At 40.4% G+C, this 18,548-nt stretch overlaps 1 protein-coding gene across 3 annotated transcripts in view; it reads right to left on the bottom strand.

The window, feature by feature from the left end:
- Positions 1-100: 100 nt before the first annotated feature.
- ptbp3 (polypyrimidine tract binding protein 3) overlaps positions 101-18,548 on the bottom strand; it is a 118,836-nt gene continuing 100,388 nt past the window's right edge. For all 3 annotated transcript variants that reach the window (XM_072517309.1, XM_072517310.1, XM_072517311.1), the window contains 7 exons: positions 17,356-17,430; positions 16,510-16,646; positions 11,464-11,497; positions 11,051-11,143; positions 10,296-10,512; positions 6,905-6,982; positions 101-2,912 (listed from right to left, as the gene is read on the bottom strand). In XM_072517309.1, coding sequence (XP_072373410.1) covers positions 2,780-2,912; positions 6,905-6,982; positions 10,296-10,512; positions 11,051-11,143; positions 11,464-11,497; positions 16,510-16,646; positions 17,356-17,430 — 767 coding nt within the window. In that variant the 3' untranslated portion in view covers positions 101-2,779. The remainder of the gene's footprint in view (positions 2,913-6,904; positions 6,983-10,295; positions 10,513-11,050; positions 11,144-11,463; positions 11,498-16,509; positions 16,647-17,355; positions 17,431-18,548) is intronic.

The following is an 18,548-nucleotide window of genomic DNA, read 5'->3' as shown; positions in this document are numbered from 1 at the left end:
AAAGCATGCTACAATTAGAGGAAAGATTATCAAGGCCATACAAGCAAGTACACACATTGAAAGAAATGGAACACTGTATACAGAGACATGCAATAGACAATTAGAAAATATTTTTTTAATATTTCATCATCTCTGCATTAAAAACAAATCATCTTAACAGAAATGGAATCCATTTTGTTTCTTCCACATTGACACAAACTGCTTTACAAATGAAACCTGGTACTGTTGCTTATCAAAATATACAAGACAATCAATGTTTTCATATAAAAACCAGTTTGTACTTCTTCTTGTTCCCAAAAAACCTCAGATTAAAAAAAAGTTGTTACAAATATTTACAGCATTTTCATTTTCAGCTGAACATTCTTAGAAACTCAAAAAGCAGGAATTTTAAGAACAGACCAAGTACATGAATGAACAGGGAGGAAAGCACTACACACCTGCCAACACCTCAATGCTAGAAGGGTAAGATTTAAGAAAAGCAGCTTGAAAGAGAGGTTTAGGGATTCCACGTAAATGTTGCAACCCTCGCCTGAACCACACAGGTCGGAGCATCCCAGCTGCAATGCATGTTCTCAAGCCCAGTTATACTGCATGTCCAATATCACCATCACTCCACTGACTGAAGGCAAATGAAGTGCCTAACTGGCATCACCTCAAAGTACACCATTTATATACCACTTGGGGTGTTTCTCCATTGTTGATGCTGTACCAACATCAGTCCAGTTTTTAAATTCAAAAAGCAAATAAATTCAGGTATCCCAGTGTCAATCAATTTAAGTCACCTGACTCTTCCTCTTCGGTCACAAGCGTTAGTAGTTCGAAACCGGTTTGACTATATTTGCCTGCTGTCTTAACCCGGTCAGCGGACAGTATAAACAACTTGCTAGATCCACTGTTGAGAATGCTACACCACAGTGCTTGGTGTTACAAAACAAGAGGTATTACACACTAATGTTTAGGCTTTATACTTGTGAAATGGTGAATGAAAACAAAATTGCAACTTTGGAAGAGTTCTGGCTCAGGGCACCACAAATGGTGAGGAATTACTGTGCAATTCCTAACAACCGTTTTAAGATGCTTCTTTTATGAAGTGAACCTCTGGTTCCATGCTCAGCATGCGGGAGTTGACAGATCCAGTTCAATGTAAATTAGTGACCTAAGGTATTCTCTCCTTAAGCGAGGTGCAATCAAAGCACCTCGTAACAAAAACAAAAAATTGTTCTTCTATCACTCACAATCTCCCTCCTTTTATACTTGAAACTACATTCAGAATAGTTTTCTAGTTTAGGCCTAAATATAGTAAAAGGAAAAGATCAAATTGGAGGGAAGAGAAAAAAATGATTAAGACTATTGAAGGCACATAAACTTTGGTCCTGTTTTGGTTTTTCTCTGAAACCCTGAAATAAAAGCTCATGTTTTCTCTACCTTATCATTCACTAATATTTAATCTTTTTCTTTTCTGTTAAGTGTCTTGGAATTCCACCTGAATGGTATTAAAGAGTCTTGTATTTAATAAATCAGTACAGTTCTAACCATGGTTTAGTTGCAGCTTCGCAAAGTCTGTGCAGCTCTGAAGTATCTTTCAGAATGGATGGAAGAGTTAAGGACATATTTTCTAGACTGGCAGTTAGTCCAGTGAGCACTGAATAAAACAAGAAAAGCAAACACAAAATGCTAGATATTTAGCTAGGGAGTCTAACGAAACAAGAGGAAAAATCCCATCAGGGAGGACTTAAAAAAGAATCTGCACTGAAACATTCAAAAGCCTAAATTCCCCCAAAACAAGCCAATAATAACAATTAAACATTTGTAAAATTAACAGGTAAGTTCACACTACAGATCAAAATAAATGAAATATTTAAGATTACATATAACAAACTTTTAGCACACAGATTGGATATTTAAATCATTTAAGAACCATGTAGATATTCAAAGGAAAAACAATCAACCTCGGGCATTGCTGTTTTGAATTTATCATATTTAATATTCAATAAAAACTGCAGCACAGGCATTTCTGTAGCTCTTGGATGGTAGAGAGCGTACAGATTTGCACTTTGCCCGAGGAGAGGAAGGAAGTTTGCACTTTCATTCCCATCTGTGTACTAATTTGTAATATAAATCAAATCAGTTAGCAACTGTTGCAATGTTGCAAAATACACAAAAGAAAATTTACCTAAATCTAAAAGGAGAAAGACTCCCTTTGAAAGAACCCACAATACATGTACTGATGAAACCTCAGGAAAAGCCTCTAATCTATCGGATTATAAGCACATAATAAGGCACATGATAATTAACAAGTACACAGTAAATACGAAACTGATCATTTCTTTCAGATTATATTTTAGTGGTATGAAAACCCATGATGTTTAATTCTTCCTCCCCAAGACTACCAAAATAATTGTTTAAAGTGTGTCAAACTTTTAGATCTAGACCTGATTTTTTTTCCCTCTCCCCCAAGATTGTAAACTTCTCTTTGAAAAAGAAATTTTCACTGAACCAGTTGTTAATAGGTGAATGAACATCAATTTATGGCTGCGGACTACTTGCAACAAACCCGCACCTTTCAAAAATTAGACAAAAGAAAATTGGTATTGATTGAAGTTTAAACAGATGGATAAACAAAAAGAAGGATCCCATCATCACTGCTGTGTTCCACTTAAAACATCATTACTCTAAGCATCTCTTGCAGGCATAGTTGGTCATTGGTATTTCAGTCTCTGTCTGAATGCTAGTTTACCACATTGTGTGGTCCCAGTCTATAGGGAAAACAGGAGAGGAATTAAATTGTAGATTTAGAAAAGGAAACTCTGAGATGGTGGTTTTCTCCAAGGTCATGATTGTGAAGGTCAATGAGAGCCTGGATGGCTTCTTCAAGACTGTCTAACTGGATAAGGGCCATCTTACGGTCCTTCCTGCAATGCAAAGAACAAAATAGGTTTTAAAACAATTTAACTTGGATAGAATTTTGTATTTATTTATTTAAACTAACAAGAGAGGACTTGCTTGTTAGAATAAAACTAAAAATGGCCAGACTGGACAGGACACCACATTCTACTGACCATTCCCTGGTCAGGATTTGCAGATGTATAACTTGTTCACAAACTCTTGTTGTTTTGGGCCTAATTGCTCAGAGGAGCAATGCCTAGAACAATTTCCAGCCATGAAAAGATCAAACATTCCACACAGGGAACTACTGTTGCAAAATGTGTAGCGTATGAATCTATAAATTGTCAGTCCACTGACAGAATGGATCACAGAACCATTGAATGGTTACAGCTCTATAGGCTATTCCTCCAGTCATGTCTGTACTGGCTCTCAAGGAGCAATTCACCCAGTGCCCCCCTCCTTCCCCACAGTCCTGCATTTTCTTCCTCATCAGATAATGTTTAAATTCTTTTTTGAAAGCCTCAAATGACCCTGCCTCCACCACACTCAGGCATTGCATTCCAGATCCTACCCACTTGCTGCATGAAACAGTTTTTCCTTCATGTCACCATTGCTCCTTTTTGTCAATTACCTTAAATCGGTTCACAAACCTTCCACCAATGGAAACAGTTTCTCCCAGTCTACTCTGTCCAGACACCCTCATGATTTTGAATATCTCCCATCAAATCTTCACTCAACATTCTCTTCGCCAAGAAGAATAGCTCCAACTTCTCCAATCTTGCCACTGCTGTGCAGTAACAATATTTTACATGCCAATATTTATTCATAAAGTTTGCTACACATCATTTTGGGGCACTGAAAAATCAAATCCACAAGCAGCACACAAATACTGCAGGTTAGAGAATGAGACAGTTTGAAAGGGAATACCAGGCTCATTTTGGACATGATTACTGTACAGACAATTCTATTTAGTACAAAGTATCACACAAATGGAAAGTGTATTTCAATCCACAGTTCCTACTCACTTTGTATTATGGTTCAATTTCTTGGAAAGGCAAATTGTTTTTAACAAAATGATCCTCAATTCTCACCCTTCCATCAAGGCAATAGAGCTTCTACAGACTGCCTGAAGATCATCATCTAATTGTAGCTCACACAATGTTCCTAACACTCAGGGCATTGCTGCATTAAGAATACTCACTTTTGACATTCCCATTAATCTCCCTTATCCACCATGCATTTTGGCTTCTCTTCCTGCAAAGGTAGCACCTAGATCCTTTCAACATGAGATAATGTTGACTATCAAATGGATTACCTCTCGATGGAGGTTGCTGCTGGAGACTAAAACATCTTTTGTTGACGTGCCAAATCAGTATGACTTCAGTCAAGTGCAGAGCAGCAAAGTTCTAAGATGCTCATTGTTGCAGCAGATGTAAGTTATATGCATCAATCCACACCCTCACTGCTCAGTTCTAATTTGTCTTTGATAATTCATTACTATTCTAAGAATTGCACAGACAGTGGGAAGTGATCTCACAATCATGTCCAACTGAGCTACCTCAAAATTGGCCCTCACTGTCAGAGAAGCATTGGTCATCAAAGTTGTTAAGTGAATTACAATAGGAGATCTGGCAGCACAGTTCAGTATGGCAATCACTACTCAAGGGGCCTAGTCTATCTAGGGATAATGATCCTGAGAGAGTGGGGAATATGTACGGAATCAAAGGAATTCAGACAAAATTAGCATCAAACTTTCTCTGGTATGGGACACGTGATTTGCTGAAATTAGATTAGAGATTAAACAGTGGAACTGAAAATAACAAAACACTTCAAATAAAATAAAGGGAATAATGTCAGTTTAGTTTTCAAGTTCCTTATGGTATAGAGAAACTAGATTGCTTTTCTTTAAAAACAGTGTATTGTCTGTGGAGAACAAAGGATAATAAACTGTCCGTTTTTCTTTATTTATGAGCATCCATGGCCCATACTAGATAACTGAATTCGCCCCTAATGGTTAAAAGGGTTAACAAAGGGAGCCGGTGGCGCAGTGGTTAGCACTGCTGCCTCACTGCGCCGAGGTCCCAGGTTCGATCCTGGCTCTGGGTCACTGTTTGTGTGGAGTTTGTACATTCTCCCAGTGTTTGTGTGGGTTTCGCCCCCACAATCCAAAGATGCGCAGGCTAGGTGGATTGAACACGCTAAATTGCCCCTTAATTGGAAAAAACGAATGGGGCACACAATTTATTTTTAAAAAGGGTTAATGGTGTTCATGAGAATTTTTTTCAGAGTATAATTTGACAACACAAAGTTCTAGGGCCTCAACTATTTACAATTTATAGCAAGGACTTGGGTGATGGGATGGAATGCATGGTTGCTAAATTAGATGACACAAGGTTAGGTAGGAAAGTAAGACAAAGAATCTGCAAAGGGACATACATAACCGAATGGGCAAAAATTTGGCAGATGGAATAAAATATGAATAGAAAAGCAGCATAATATTTAAATGGAGAGTGATTGCAGAGCTCTGTGGTACAGGGGTATCGGAGTGTCCTAGTATATGACAAACAAACAGCAAGTGATTAGGAAGGCAACTGATACCTGGGTTGGAGGGGAGAGGATATCTTAGGAGGAAAGGTTGGGCAGGCTGGCTTGTACCCACTGGGGTTTGGAAGATTGAGAGGTGACCTTATTGAAACATACAAGATTCTGGGTGGATGCTGAGAGGGTGTTTTGCCACGTGGGAGAAAGTAGAATAAGGGGACACAACAGTTTATAAAATTAAGGGGTGTCTCATTTAAGATGGAGATTTTTTTGTCAGAGGGTCTTGAATCTTTGAACTCTCTTCCCCAGGACGTGGTGGAGACAGAGTCAACGAATATATTTAAGCCGGAGGTAGATAGATTCTTGACTAACAAGGCAGTCGGTGGTTATCGAGGGTATGCGGAGGGTGGAGTCGAGGCGGCAATCAAATCAGCCACAATCTTATTAAATTTGTATGTTTGAAATCCAAGAGTACTCTAATAACCATTTTTACAAAGACCATTGACAGAAGGGGAAATTAATATTCAATGGAGCATTTTAGGAGTTGGGCTAAAAGAACAGGCTGGAAGAGATAATCTGCAACTGCAGCAAGTTAGTGCTTGAAAGTTTGCCACCTGTGCACCTTGCACTTATATTTCAGCAAGTTAGAAGTTCAGAATTCAACTGTGAACTTAAAATCAATGTTCTATGAAAGTCTTTCCTTTATAATAGCCCATACTTGAGCTTAGTAACAGAAGTCCATTCAGCCCCTTGTGGCTGCTCGATTAAATTGAGATCAATTTGTATTTCAACTTTCTTTACACATCTTGGCTTCACAATCCTAAAAAAGCTTACCTAACAAAAAGTCTTGGACTAATTGTCCCTCTGATTTGAGACAAACATATCTCATTACCCCATGCATTCTTGTCAAATTGTCTTTTTCCTTTATCCTAATGTGTTATATGGTCAGGAGATTTTGCCATTTTGTGTTTTCATTTTTCAATTCAACATTCGGGATATTTGAAATAAAAATCACAGATGATGCATGGGTAGATAAAGAAAATTCAAATGCTACATCTAGTGTCCTGACATCACCTTGGATCAGCAACCCAAAAGAAAAAAGTGCCAATCAACCACCCGGGGCCCTCACATTTACAAGCTGATGCACTGCTCCTAGATTTCCATTATAGGTTTGTAGTTTGCTACAACGTACATCATTTTGTCCATTCAAGGAGCGTCCTTAAGAGCTCAGTGAAGTTTAGCAGCAAACCATACAGCATCAGACTGTTAGTATTGTGTAGTAAATAAAATAAGACTGATATTTGGAACAGCAAATGACACCCCTCAGGATGAAAAGGCTGATAACAATAACATCCGACTTGATGGGACTTTCTGCAATTATAATAACTTTTAACAATAAACATGAGTATTAATTAGGTTAACCCAGTATCGTAATGTTACATCAAACAGTAGCTGGAGATCCAAAAAGTTGACTTACAGGAAAAACTTGAAGCCTTTCACAGAGCATCCAGTACTTTCAAACAGATTCCTCAGATCGTCTTCTGTGATCGAAGGTCTAAAAATAGGCCAGAACAGCTCTTTATAAACAGCACAAAGCAGACAATCATGCCCAACTTAACAAATGTATAAGCAGATCAGACTTCAACTACAAGACTCTTTAGAAATTATGCAAAATGATTAATAGTGTGAAGACCTTAAAAACTGTTTTACATGTTCTTTCACTCAATAATGGAATTACAATGAGTTTATGGATACACAGCATTTTGTTGGTGTTAGCCACCTAATTATTCAGATTTTACACACTGACCATAAAACAAAATCATGCTTTATACCTCAACTACCTTGAGACATAATACTATAATTTGTACCAAGAGAAATGCACACAACAGTATTTAATAGAGGTATGGAAGTTATATAGCAGAGCAACACCCACCCACACTCAAACCATTAAATAAATTATTGAGCATCGTAGCAATGACGATGCTATTGGACTAGTGTTCCAAATGCCTAGGTTAATAATTCAGGGTTTGAATGTCAGCACAGCGACTGGGAAATTTAAGTCAGTTAATCGAGAATGAAAAGCAAGTCAATAAAGGTGACCAGGTAGCCGCGGGTTGCTGTGAAAACCCATATGGTACATTCATGTCCTTTAGCGAAAGAAATCTGTCATCCTTACTTGGTCTGGCCTATGTGATTCCTGACCCGCAACAACCTGGATGACTGGGAAAAACTGTTCTCTGAAATGGCCGAGCAAAAACCATTGTGACCAAGTGTAAGAATAAAACCAGATGGACAACCAAGCATTGATCTAGGCACTGAACTCAAACATGAGTGGGCCCCAGTTCACTTCAAGGGACATGAATGAAAATTGGGAGAGTTGACTCTCAGAAGAATCAAGCAACAGCTTGATCATCTCACAGCCAGTTAATCTCTTTCATTTCCTCTCCAAAAAGCACTTAACTGCCTTTTGGTATGGTCTAAGAGCTGTCAATCATAGCTAGATGTTCATAAACATTGCAGTTAGTTTCACAGCAGGCTACGTGAAATCACTCAAGTGTGATAATAATAGCAGTTATTAGTGTCACAAGTAGACTTACATGAACACTGCAATTAAGTTACTGTGAAAAGCCTCTAGTCAGGGCAGCACGGTGGCACAGTGGTTAGCACTGCAGTCTCACGGCGCCGAGGTCCCAGGTTCGATCCCGGCTCCGGGTCACTGTCCGTGTGGAGTTTGCACATTCTCCCCGTGTCTGCGTGGGTTTCTCCCCCACAACACAAAGATGTGCACGGTAGGTGGATTGTGGATTGAACATGTTAAATTGCTCCTTAATTGGAACTCTAAATTTTGGGGAAGAAAAGAAAAGAAAAGCCCCGAGTTGCCATACTCCGGCCCCTGTTCGGGTACAGGGGTTACCCCCCCTCGACCCATTGCGCCAGGGTCATTCTGGGAGATATTTGGCCAGGTGAATCCTGGCCCAGAGGACAAGAGATTTAGGTAGGCTTGGAGAATCTGGTGCATAGCCTGTTATTTGCATTCTTCAGCTGGTGTGGGGCACGTACCTCAATGCCACTCATAGCGGGGACCAGAGCATCGGAAGGGGAGCCGACCCTGTTATGTGTGGGGTGGGGGGGCACGATGCTGGGAATTCCTTTTTTTAAAAATAATTTAGAGCATCCTATTCTTATTTTCCCAATTAAGGGGCAATTTAGCGTGGCCAATTCACCTACCCTGCACATGTTTTTTGGGTTGTGGATGTGAGAGCCATGCAGACACGGGGAGAATGTGCAAACTCCACACGGACAGTGACCCGGAGCCGGGATCGAACACGGGTCCTCAGCGCCGTGAAGCAACAGTGATAACCACTGCGCCACCATGCCGCCCACCAAGCTGGGAATTCGGTTATCGGCCCCGTATCTAGAAATTTAAATCTTGCCATCCATGAGACGCTGTGGGCCACTGACAATAGCAGAACTGCATTTCAAGACCATCTGTAACCTCATGGTCCAGCATATCCCTCACTTGTCCATTGCCCATCAAAGCCAGTGGGCCAACTAGGTTCAAAGCGCCAGGTGTAGCACTCAACACATTTAAAAATGAGTTACCATACAATACAGGACTCCATGTATGCTGAACAGCAGGAGTTCCTCAGAACAGTGCCTTAGCTGCAAACATAATCAGTTGCCTCATCAGCGACCTGCTCCAAAATAAGGTAAGAGTGGGGATGCCCACAGTGTTCAGCTACACTTACAAATCCCCTGTCAATGAAGCAGTCTGTGCTGGAATGCATCAGTGAACACCACCACATCAACAGCATCCTGGGGATCATCTTTGATCAGGAATTTAACTGGACCCAGTCACATAAATACTATGGCTACAAGAGCAGGTCAGAGGTTGGAAATTCTGCAGCAATTAATTCAACTAACTCCTCAAAGCTTTTCCACAATCTAAAAGATACAAGTCAGGAGTGTTGGAATACTTCCAACTTGCCTGAGTGAGTGGAGCCCCAACAATATTTAACTCAATGCTAACCAGGACAAAGCAGCCTCTCTGATGGCATCCCATTCAACACCTTCAATATTAACTCTATCCAACAATGGCAGACGGTGGCTGCAGTGTGTATTATCTACAAGATGCATTGGAACAACTCGCCAAGCCACCTTTCGCAGCACCTTCTAAATCCTTCTCTACATCCTCCAAAGGGCAGTCAGTGCTTGGCAACATCACCAGCTCCAAAGTTACCCTGCAAGTCACACAGCATCTTAACTTGGAAATATATTGAAGTTGCTTAATTAATCAAGGTCAAAGTTCTGGAAGTTTCTCATTAGTATCACTGTTGGAAGTACTTTGACCACATGAACTGTGGCGCTCAACATCACTTTGTCAAGAGTGAATAGGGATGGGGAACAAATCCTGGCTTCGTCAGACATACCCACATCCAATGAATGAAAAACATCCAATGAATGAAAAATAAATCAGAACGGAAGGTAAGGTATGACAAATAAATCTCATAACAAGGGTGAAATTAGGCAACTTCAATGTCAGTTTAAAATCAGGTATTGTCTGCAAGTATGAAACCAATCAGGTCTACTTTTCAATGGCTCCAACTCAGCACATCATTCCTACTGGGTTATACTGCACCTCGGTCAGGCTGTTAAGACACAACCTGATCACTAGACAACAATATAAATATGAATAACTTTTCAAAAGGCAGCATAAATTTCTTAAATTGACAATCACACAATGTATTGTTATACACAATAATTTCTCAATCAGTTTATACTGTCCCTATGTTCAGTCTGCTTTACATTTTTAGAAATGATTCTGCTCAGTCCTTGATGAAAATTGTTATTTTCCTGAAGTTACTCACGGAATGTTGGAGAGATGCAGGGTGGACGACGGAGGGAAAATATTCTGGAAGTTCTTGGATCCAGGTTTCTTGAAGCGGTGAAGTGGTGAGCTGCTGTAGTCCTTGGTTAGACCCTGGTCCTCCTGCCCTTCTCGAGGAAGCTGAACCATTTGATGTTTTGACAAAGTCACGCGCAGTACGCGGCCATAGACCTTCTGCCCATTAAGATGGCTCATGGCTGAGGATAAAAGAACATTTGCACTTGAAAGTCGGCGTGCAGAAAATTCAAGGATTCTGAAGAGACTGCACCTTTGCTTCAGTTCTCAAATCACAAGAGTCTGCAAGTGGTCTGTTTGCATGCATCAAATATTTCAATCAACTTGAAAATGTATTCCCCCTCTCACTGCAATGGATTTTGAAACACATTTATCAGAAACCTATATAAAAGTGAACTCATTGATATATTAATCTGCATTTTGATTTTCTAGTTACAACCTAACTTGGAAGGAAAGAATGGAGCTCGAAATCATGAAGTAGTACCGTTTGCCTCAGTTAGTAAAGTCAGTTGCTCCGGACTCAAGTTCTCAGGTTCAACCCTTTGCCCCTACATTAACTACACAAAATGCAAGGAATGACTTGCACACAGTGTATGACAAAAACACAGCTAATTTGATCTGTTGCTCTTAGCTAGAGTAGCAATTAAGATACTACAATTACTCCCCTCAAATTGAGCGCTGCTTGGAAAGGACGTTAATAAATTAGTTCATGAACCTTACCCAATTGAGCTTGGTTTGCATCTGCCATCTGTATTAAGGCATTTTCTTTCTTATTGAACAAGATCTTCACACGATGTACATCACCATAAACTCCTTCAAGGTGGTCAAACAAAAACAAAAAAAAGTTTCAATTTCACTAGAAGTACGACTCAGATTGTGATAATTTAAAACAAAGCAGAGCATAGACGGGACAGAATCAGAGCAGGAAGAAAGGAAAATAATTTTCAATCACTTAAAAAAAGGATATGTGCACACATTAATAAATGCTACACTGAAGAAATTAAAAATTCATGCATTTTAACATTTAACATAAAATTCTTTGATAACATAGATGAGATCCTGTTGAATGAAGCACAAACTTAAATGCAAACAAAAAAATTCATTATAAAGTAGCAGTGGAAATGACAACATACCAAAGAGGATGAACAGCCAGTGAGGTGAAACCTTCTGTAGTAGGGGGAAACAAAACAAGTCAGCACAAGATGGACCGGAGACAAACATCATCAAATCGCCCGCATCGAAGAGTGTTTCAGCATTACAGTTGAAGGCCAGTTTGATCCATCCAGCATTCAATTTGATCACAAAAAAAAGTATAGAAGGTTCAAATGCAGATGTGTCGTTTTGGGGACGTTTGTTGATATGGCAAATTTTGGAAAATGATGGAATTAGTGAAGCAGACAGTGAAGAAAAAAGAAGAAATATTATAAAGTCAGTAAAACACGTGCTCAGAACGGGTTTTGCAGCAAACAAAAATGGTATCTTATCCGATCCCTTATTTTTAACCCTTCACAGACCACTGCCAACTCAATGGGTGCAATCAACAATTTTCATTAGTCAAGTCACTGACGTGGTGCAAACGGAACTCAACCCCGTGCTGTTCTGTTTTCACTCACTGAGCAAATATTTAAGGCAGTCATAGGTGAGAATAATATATCACTTGAATTTAGTGCTTTCATTTTTGCTCAATTCAGAAAAAGGTCTGCTGACAAAAATAGGTGGCAACAGATTTCTGAAGGCTATAATAATGGCAGTGAGCCTTTATTTGGAAAAAGGATTATACACGGGTTTAGAGAAAAATCTATATAAAATAGAAATGAGAAGTCCACAAACCATGTTTGGCAGAAATGTTATGTCTCAAAATCCTAATAATGCTATTCTAGCAATGTAGAGAAAATATTTTTTTTAAAATAAATTGAGAGAACACAGTTCATTTTTTCCAATTAAGGGGCAATTGAGCATGGCCAATCCACCTACACTGCACATCTTTGGGTTGTGGGGGTGAGACCCACGCAAACACGGGGAGAATGTGCAAACTCCACACAGACAGTGACCCAGAGCCGGGATCGAACCTGGGACCTCGGCACCGTGAGGCAGCAGTGCTAACCACTGTGCCACCGTGCTGCCCCATAGAGAAGACATTTTAATTGCAGTTGCTTCCCAAGGAAGTATTAAAAATCATTCTCACTTTTTTGAGCGCAATGAAAGCACAGTGGTTACCACTGCTGCCTCACAGGGTCAGGGACTCTGGTTCGATTTTGGCCTTGGGAGACTGTCTATGTGAAGTTTGCATGTTCTCCCAGTGCCTGCATGGGTTCTCTCTCGATGTTCCGGTTTCCTCCCACAATCAAAAGATGTGCAGGTTAGGTGAGGTTACGGGGATAGGATGGGGGCCGGCTCAGGCTCAATGGGCTGAATGGCCTCTTTCTGCACTCGTTCTATGGAAAACTAGACATTTAATCAAAAATAGTTGCTGACCACAATAGCTTGACTAGACAATTTGCAGTGTTTGAAACATTTTTAAAACTAATGCACAGAATGTGTATATGGACATATTACATCAAATCAATTGTGTTGAGATTGTTCAGTTACATAATATGCTAATTGCATTCAATTAGAGTTCTGAACAGGATAAAGCAGTCCTCTTGATTGGCACCCCAAACATTCACATCCTCCACCGCCGACGCACAGTGGCAGCAGTGTGTACCATCTACAAGATGCACTGCAGGAACTCACCAAGCTCCTTAGACAGCACCTTCCAAACCCACGACTGCTACCATCTAGAAGGATAAGGGCAGGAGATGCATGGGAACACCACCATCTGGAGCTTCCCAACCAATCCACTCACCATCCTGACTTGGAAACATATCGCTGTTCCTTCACTGTCGCTGGGTCAAAACCCTGGAACTCCCTCCCTAACAGCACTGTGGGTGTTCCTACACCACATAGACTGCAGCGGTTCAAGAAGGCAGCTCACCACCACCTTCTTAAAGGCAAGGAGGGATGGGCAATGAATGCTGGCCTAGCCAGCAACACCCACATCCCATGAATGAATAAAACAAATCGAGTTCTGCAGAAAAATCTAATGCATGGATTATAGCAAATAATTACTGTTACAAATACACAATTGTTTCATTGATAGTATGGCTTCACTGAAGTTGAAAGCTAAAAATATATTAACACCATAACATAGCAAATCTTTACTTTTATAAACTCATATGGGCCAGCTAAATAGACTGCTGCTGTTGCATAGAACTTCCTTCATTTATGTTTCAGCTCTGTTCTAAACTAAATGCATGTTCTTCTAAGACCAGGGAGATAGCTACGATAAAGAGAAGTTTCTAATAACAATTCTTAATTACAATCAGACCTGACAGCAATAAAGAGCAACACATTCTAGAATGGAAATAAAAAATGTAGCATGATGTAACAACATACATCAGAAAGCCAAAGACAGAATACATCACAGAACATGAAAATACACAAGGATAATGACCAGAGGGAGCAATGAAAGGGATGAATTACAACTAGTTGTTCCAGGAGAAACCAGAAATTTTCATGGTATCTCTAGTTAGCAGGGCAGGGGCATGGGGGGTTATTTATTACAGATTTCAAAGTTTTACTCTTCTAATAAATTCTTCATCCGAGTTTTCTTTTATTTGTTAAAATATCTTCAGATTCAATAAGTGGGTGAAAAAACATGATTTAATTTGCATTAGATGTCCACTAATGTAAGCATTTTGCTTAGTCTACAATTAATTTGGAAATTTGCCCAACGGCAGCAGGATCCAAGGAGGGAAAAACATTTTTAGAAGGCAATAAATACTTGCTTTTCACTGGCATTTAGGCACATTCACATGCTAAAATTTTCATTACAGTTTCCAGCGTCTTGTCAATCTGTGCTGCTTTTAAGATCAGCGAATTGACAGTTCAGGAGGCAGCCATTCGGCACAAGTCTGCACCGGCCCTTGGAAAGAACACCTTACTTAAGCTGATGCCTCCACCCTACCCTCTTAACTCCACCTAGCCTTTTGGATCTTAAGGGGCAATTTAGCATGGCCAACCCACCTAACCTGCACATCTTTGGCCTGTTGGTCTGGCAGGGGCTGGTTTAGCACAGCGGGCGAAACAGTTGGCCGGTAATGCAGAACAAGGCCAGCAGTGCGGGTTCAATTCCCCTACCAGCCTCCCCGAGCAGGCGCCGGAATGTGGTGACTATGGGCTTTTCACAGTAACTTAATTGAAGCCTAATTGTGACCATAAGCAATTATTATTATTTAACTTAGATGCTAAGATCTTACGAACTAGTAGGAGTAGAATACTCAGCTCCCTAAGCCTGCTCTGCCATGCAATACGATCATGGCAGATCTGTGACCTTAACTCCACTTTTCTGCCCGACTCCCAAACTTCCCTTGAAGGTCAAAAATCTGTCTAACTTAGTCTTGAATATATTCAATAACCCAGCTTTCACTGATTTCTGGGGGGAGAGAATTCCAAAGACTAACAATCCTCAGGAGAAATTTCTCATCTTCATCTTAAATTTTTTTCTAAACTGTGCCCCTAGTTCTAGATTCCTTCATGGGAAAACACCCTCTGAGCATCTATACTTGTCAAGCTCCCTCAGAATCTTGTATCTTTCAATAGATTATCTTTGTTCATCGAAACATCAATGGGCCCAACCTGCTCAATCATTCCTCAAAAGACAATTCCCACATCCCCAGAACAACTGCTGCCTCTCAGATCCAGGGGCCCGGGTTCATTTCCGGCATCGGGTAACTGTGCAGCTTGCACTTTCTCCCAGTATCTGCGTGGGCTTCCTCCGGGTGCTCCGGTTTCCTCTCACATTCCAAAGATGTGCAGGTTAGGTGGGTTGGCCGTGCTAAATTGTCCCTTAGTGTCCAAAAGGTTAAGTGGGGCTACTGGGATATCGTGGAGGCGTCGGCTTGAGGAGGGTCGGTGCAGACTTGATGGGCCAAATGCCCTCCTTCTGCACTGTGAATTGTATGATAACCTACTGAACTGTCCCCAAAGCAAGTACAATTTCTCCTGAGGTAAGGAGACTAAAACTGTACAGAGTACCAGATGCAGTCTGACCGATGCCTTGTACAGTTGCAGCAAGACTTCCCGACTTCGATATTCCATCTGCTTTGCAATAAATATGTAAACATTCTATTTGCCAGGGCAGCACGGTGGCCCAGGTTCAATCACAGCCCTGGGTCACTGTCAGTGTGAAGTTTGCACATTCTCCCTGTTTGCGTTGGTTTCGCCCCCACAACCCGAACAATGTGCAGGTCAGGTGGATTGGCTATGCTAAATTGCCCCTTAATTGGAAAAAATGAATTGGATACTCTTAAATTTATTTTTTTTAAATTCCATTTGCCGTCCTAATTACTTTCAGTATCTTCATGTTAACTTTGTGATTTGCATTATGTGAGCTCCTTTTTGACAAGCTGTGTGAAGCTTCAAAATTAATTTGAGACACAAGACTTGGATCAATGCCACCATTATACTTGACCACCAGCACAAATCCTTTGGTTAATAGATGTGATGTTAAAGGTATCTATAACCAGCATGCATTTGGTAATTATACCCCATATACAAAACAATCAGAACTGCAATGTGTTACTGGCATACATGTATGTAAATTATTCAAGGCATTAGGACAGCATGCACAACATGCATTTGCATAGTACTGAGCCAGATTAGAGTGGGCACTCAACAAGTATAATTTGGCTTTCACGAGAGCCACATTCAGAACATGGAACACTTGGCATTGGAGCTTGTAATGGCTAATGGTACTGCACAATAGCTCAAAGCTGAGCCAAAATGATCAGTCCACAGGGGAACATGACTGATGTGTACGGAATATATGTGCAAGCACAAACTGTCGAGTGTCTCTGGCTGTTTGAGAACCTTTCAAACCTCAGCTTCTTGTAATGGATACTAGTGTTGCCCTGATTTGATTCGGAATTAATCAGAGGCCGTGAAAAGATGGTTTTTGCATAGTGGATATTATAAATTACTAGTACAATAATCTAACACTATATCACTACCATCCCAAAAAACATCAAGCAGTACTAAAAGCTCCAAATCCCCAAACCATATATACAACAATGTATTCTATGAAAAGTCAAAAGTAAGCAGGATTGATTAATATTGTGCTTCTTAATGAAATCACCAACCTCTGGGTTTAGGTTGCTGACTAGCAGGACAGAGTTTGCTGCTTGGCCAATGCCGTGCATTGCTAGGCGACCACCAACTGCACCGTGTGGAAGGCCAAGATGCCCGAGACCTCCTGGAATTCCTTGAACAGACAGACCTGGAGACAGTAAAGACCTGAACATTATCCATGGAAGATGTGCACTCTTCATATAATGAACAATAACAGTCAGGAATTTATTGAAGATGGGAGTCTGAGATGGTTAGAAGACATGTGCCCTACTTCTTCAAAAATTATCAATTCACTAATGTGTCAGGTCCTATCACTTGGTTTTAATAAAATATACATTTAATCTCAGTGTAGTGAACATGTCCACTATATTTAAAACACATCTGCCCGACACCAATTATCCCATGCTTTTTTCCTTCCTTTCTCCTGATTCATTGAAATAGGCACCCTTCAGCACCATGCACATAGGAATGAACATTGAAGGTCATTTTACAGCAGGGGGAAATGAGGGGTGCAACACAGCTAACACCAATCCAACCCACAGCGTGCATTTTCCAGTCAGATCAATGGATAATCATCTGATTACAGTGATAAACATCCATGCAAGTAGAGGACAAGTCCCAAGCTACTATCTTTTATCACCACCACCAACTGTCCACCAAGATCAGCATCAGATAATTTAGACACACTGAATGTCTATTTGGAATCCTTTGGTTTGCACAGTATTTGTGTTAATTAAATTAGCCATTGGGTGAAGGCCTTTATTTAAAAAGGAATTATAAGTTAGTGTTTCTTTGACAATCTGCTATGGTACTCAAACAGAACTAATATTAGAAAAGACAGAACTGAGCGTGCCAACCTGCAGTTTGTGGAAAGCCAAGAGCAGGGCCAAATCCACCACCCCCATAGGGATTGGAGATGATACCAGGTGCACCTAAGGAAAGAAACACACTAATTGAATTTAATGTAAAGTTATAGTTACTGAACCACATTTCCTACTGTTCCAACAAGGTGGCAGTCTTTTGTCAGAATTTATGCCTCACCGATGTTCAAAAAATACCTGGAGTAGAATTTCTCCCGTTCCAATCATTAGTTGTGCTCAGCTATTTTACAACATATGCAAACATGTGTTGTAAAAATTTACACTGCATCTGGCCCATGGCTAAACTGCATTGCAGCAGTTATTGTAACACCAAATGCAAACAGAAATACTTTCACTCCGCACATTTACTCCAAAATTGAAAATGAGATTGTTGTCTGCAACATTGGGAAAACAGCACGGTCAGGTCTGTTGGGCAAGTGTCTCAAGTAGTTTTACATTCTAAACTCAGCAAACTGAGTGCGCATGCGGGACCAAGTCTGCGTGGAGGTAGAGCGCGTGAGAGAGCCTTAATTTTTTATTTAAAAAAAAAAAAAGTGGGGGTACTACTTCCACTGATTGATATTAAGGAACCACGGAAGGATGGTTTGGCCAGGGCGCAATGTGAGTTGTCATGCAGCTGGTGAATGCTTGGATACAGCATGGATACAGTAAAGATTGGTTTACATTTGATTGCTGGCATGAGAATGTTTCGGGTTCCCTGATGTACTTAGGAAATCACTGGGGGTTCTGCAGCTCGAAAAGTTTGAGAAACCCTGTATTAATCCAACTGAATCATGAGCCAACCTCAGACTAATTAAGCACTTTGAACTGATGCTTTGCACACAGGCTGCATGTCATCCATTGACAAGGAAATGGATGATGATGCAATGTTCAGCCACTTAACTAAAAGGAGTGATATTCTCGAAATCAGATTTCCATCCAGCAGTAAACTACTGACTACATACGATCAGAATTTTAAACTGGTCCTGCAAGGTTGTCCTCAGGGTAATCATCCCTCATCATCTCAAAGGATGCTGCCCAAAGAATCTTGTCAATTTGGAAATGCAACTGCCACCCTACATAAATCTCTTATGGAACACAACTCAAATTTTTCAATCGAAAGCAAGTTTCAGACTGTACACATGTAAAAGAAACTTCACAAACTGACCAGAAGAGATCAGAACTAGGTC

The sequence above is a fragment of the Scyliorhinus torazame genome, chromosome 9 (assembly GCF_047496885.1).
Source record: "Scyliorhinus torazame isolate Kashiwa2021f chromosome 9, sScyTor2.1, whole genome shotgun sequence".
In the NCBI taxonomy this organism is placed as follows: domain Eukaryota; kingdom Metazoa; phylum Chordata; class Chondrichthyes; order Carcharhiniformes; family Scyliorhinidae; genus Scyliorhinus; species Scyliorhinus torazame.
Note: the sequence above shows the minus strand (reverse complement) of the source record. Positions and strands in the feature narration are given on the sequence as shown.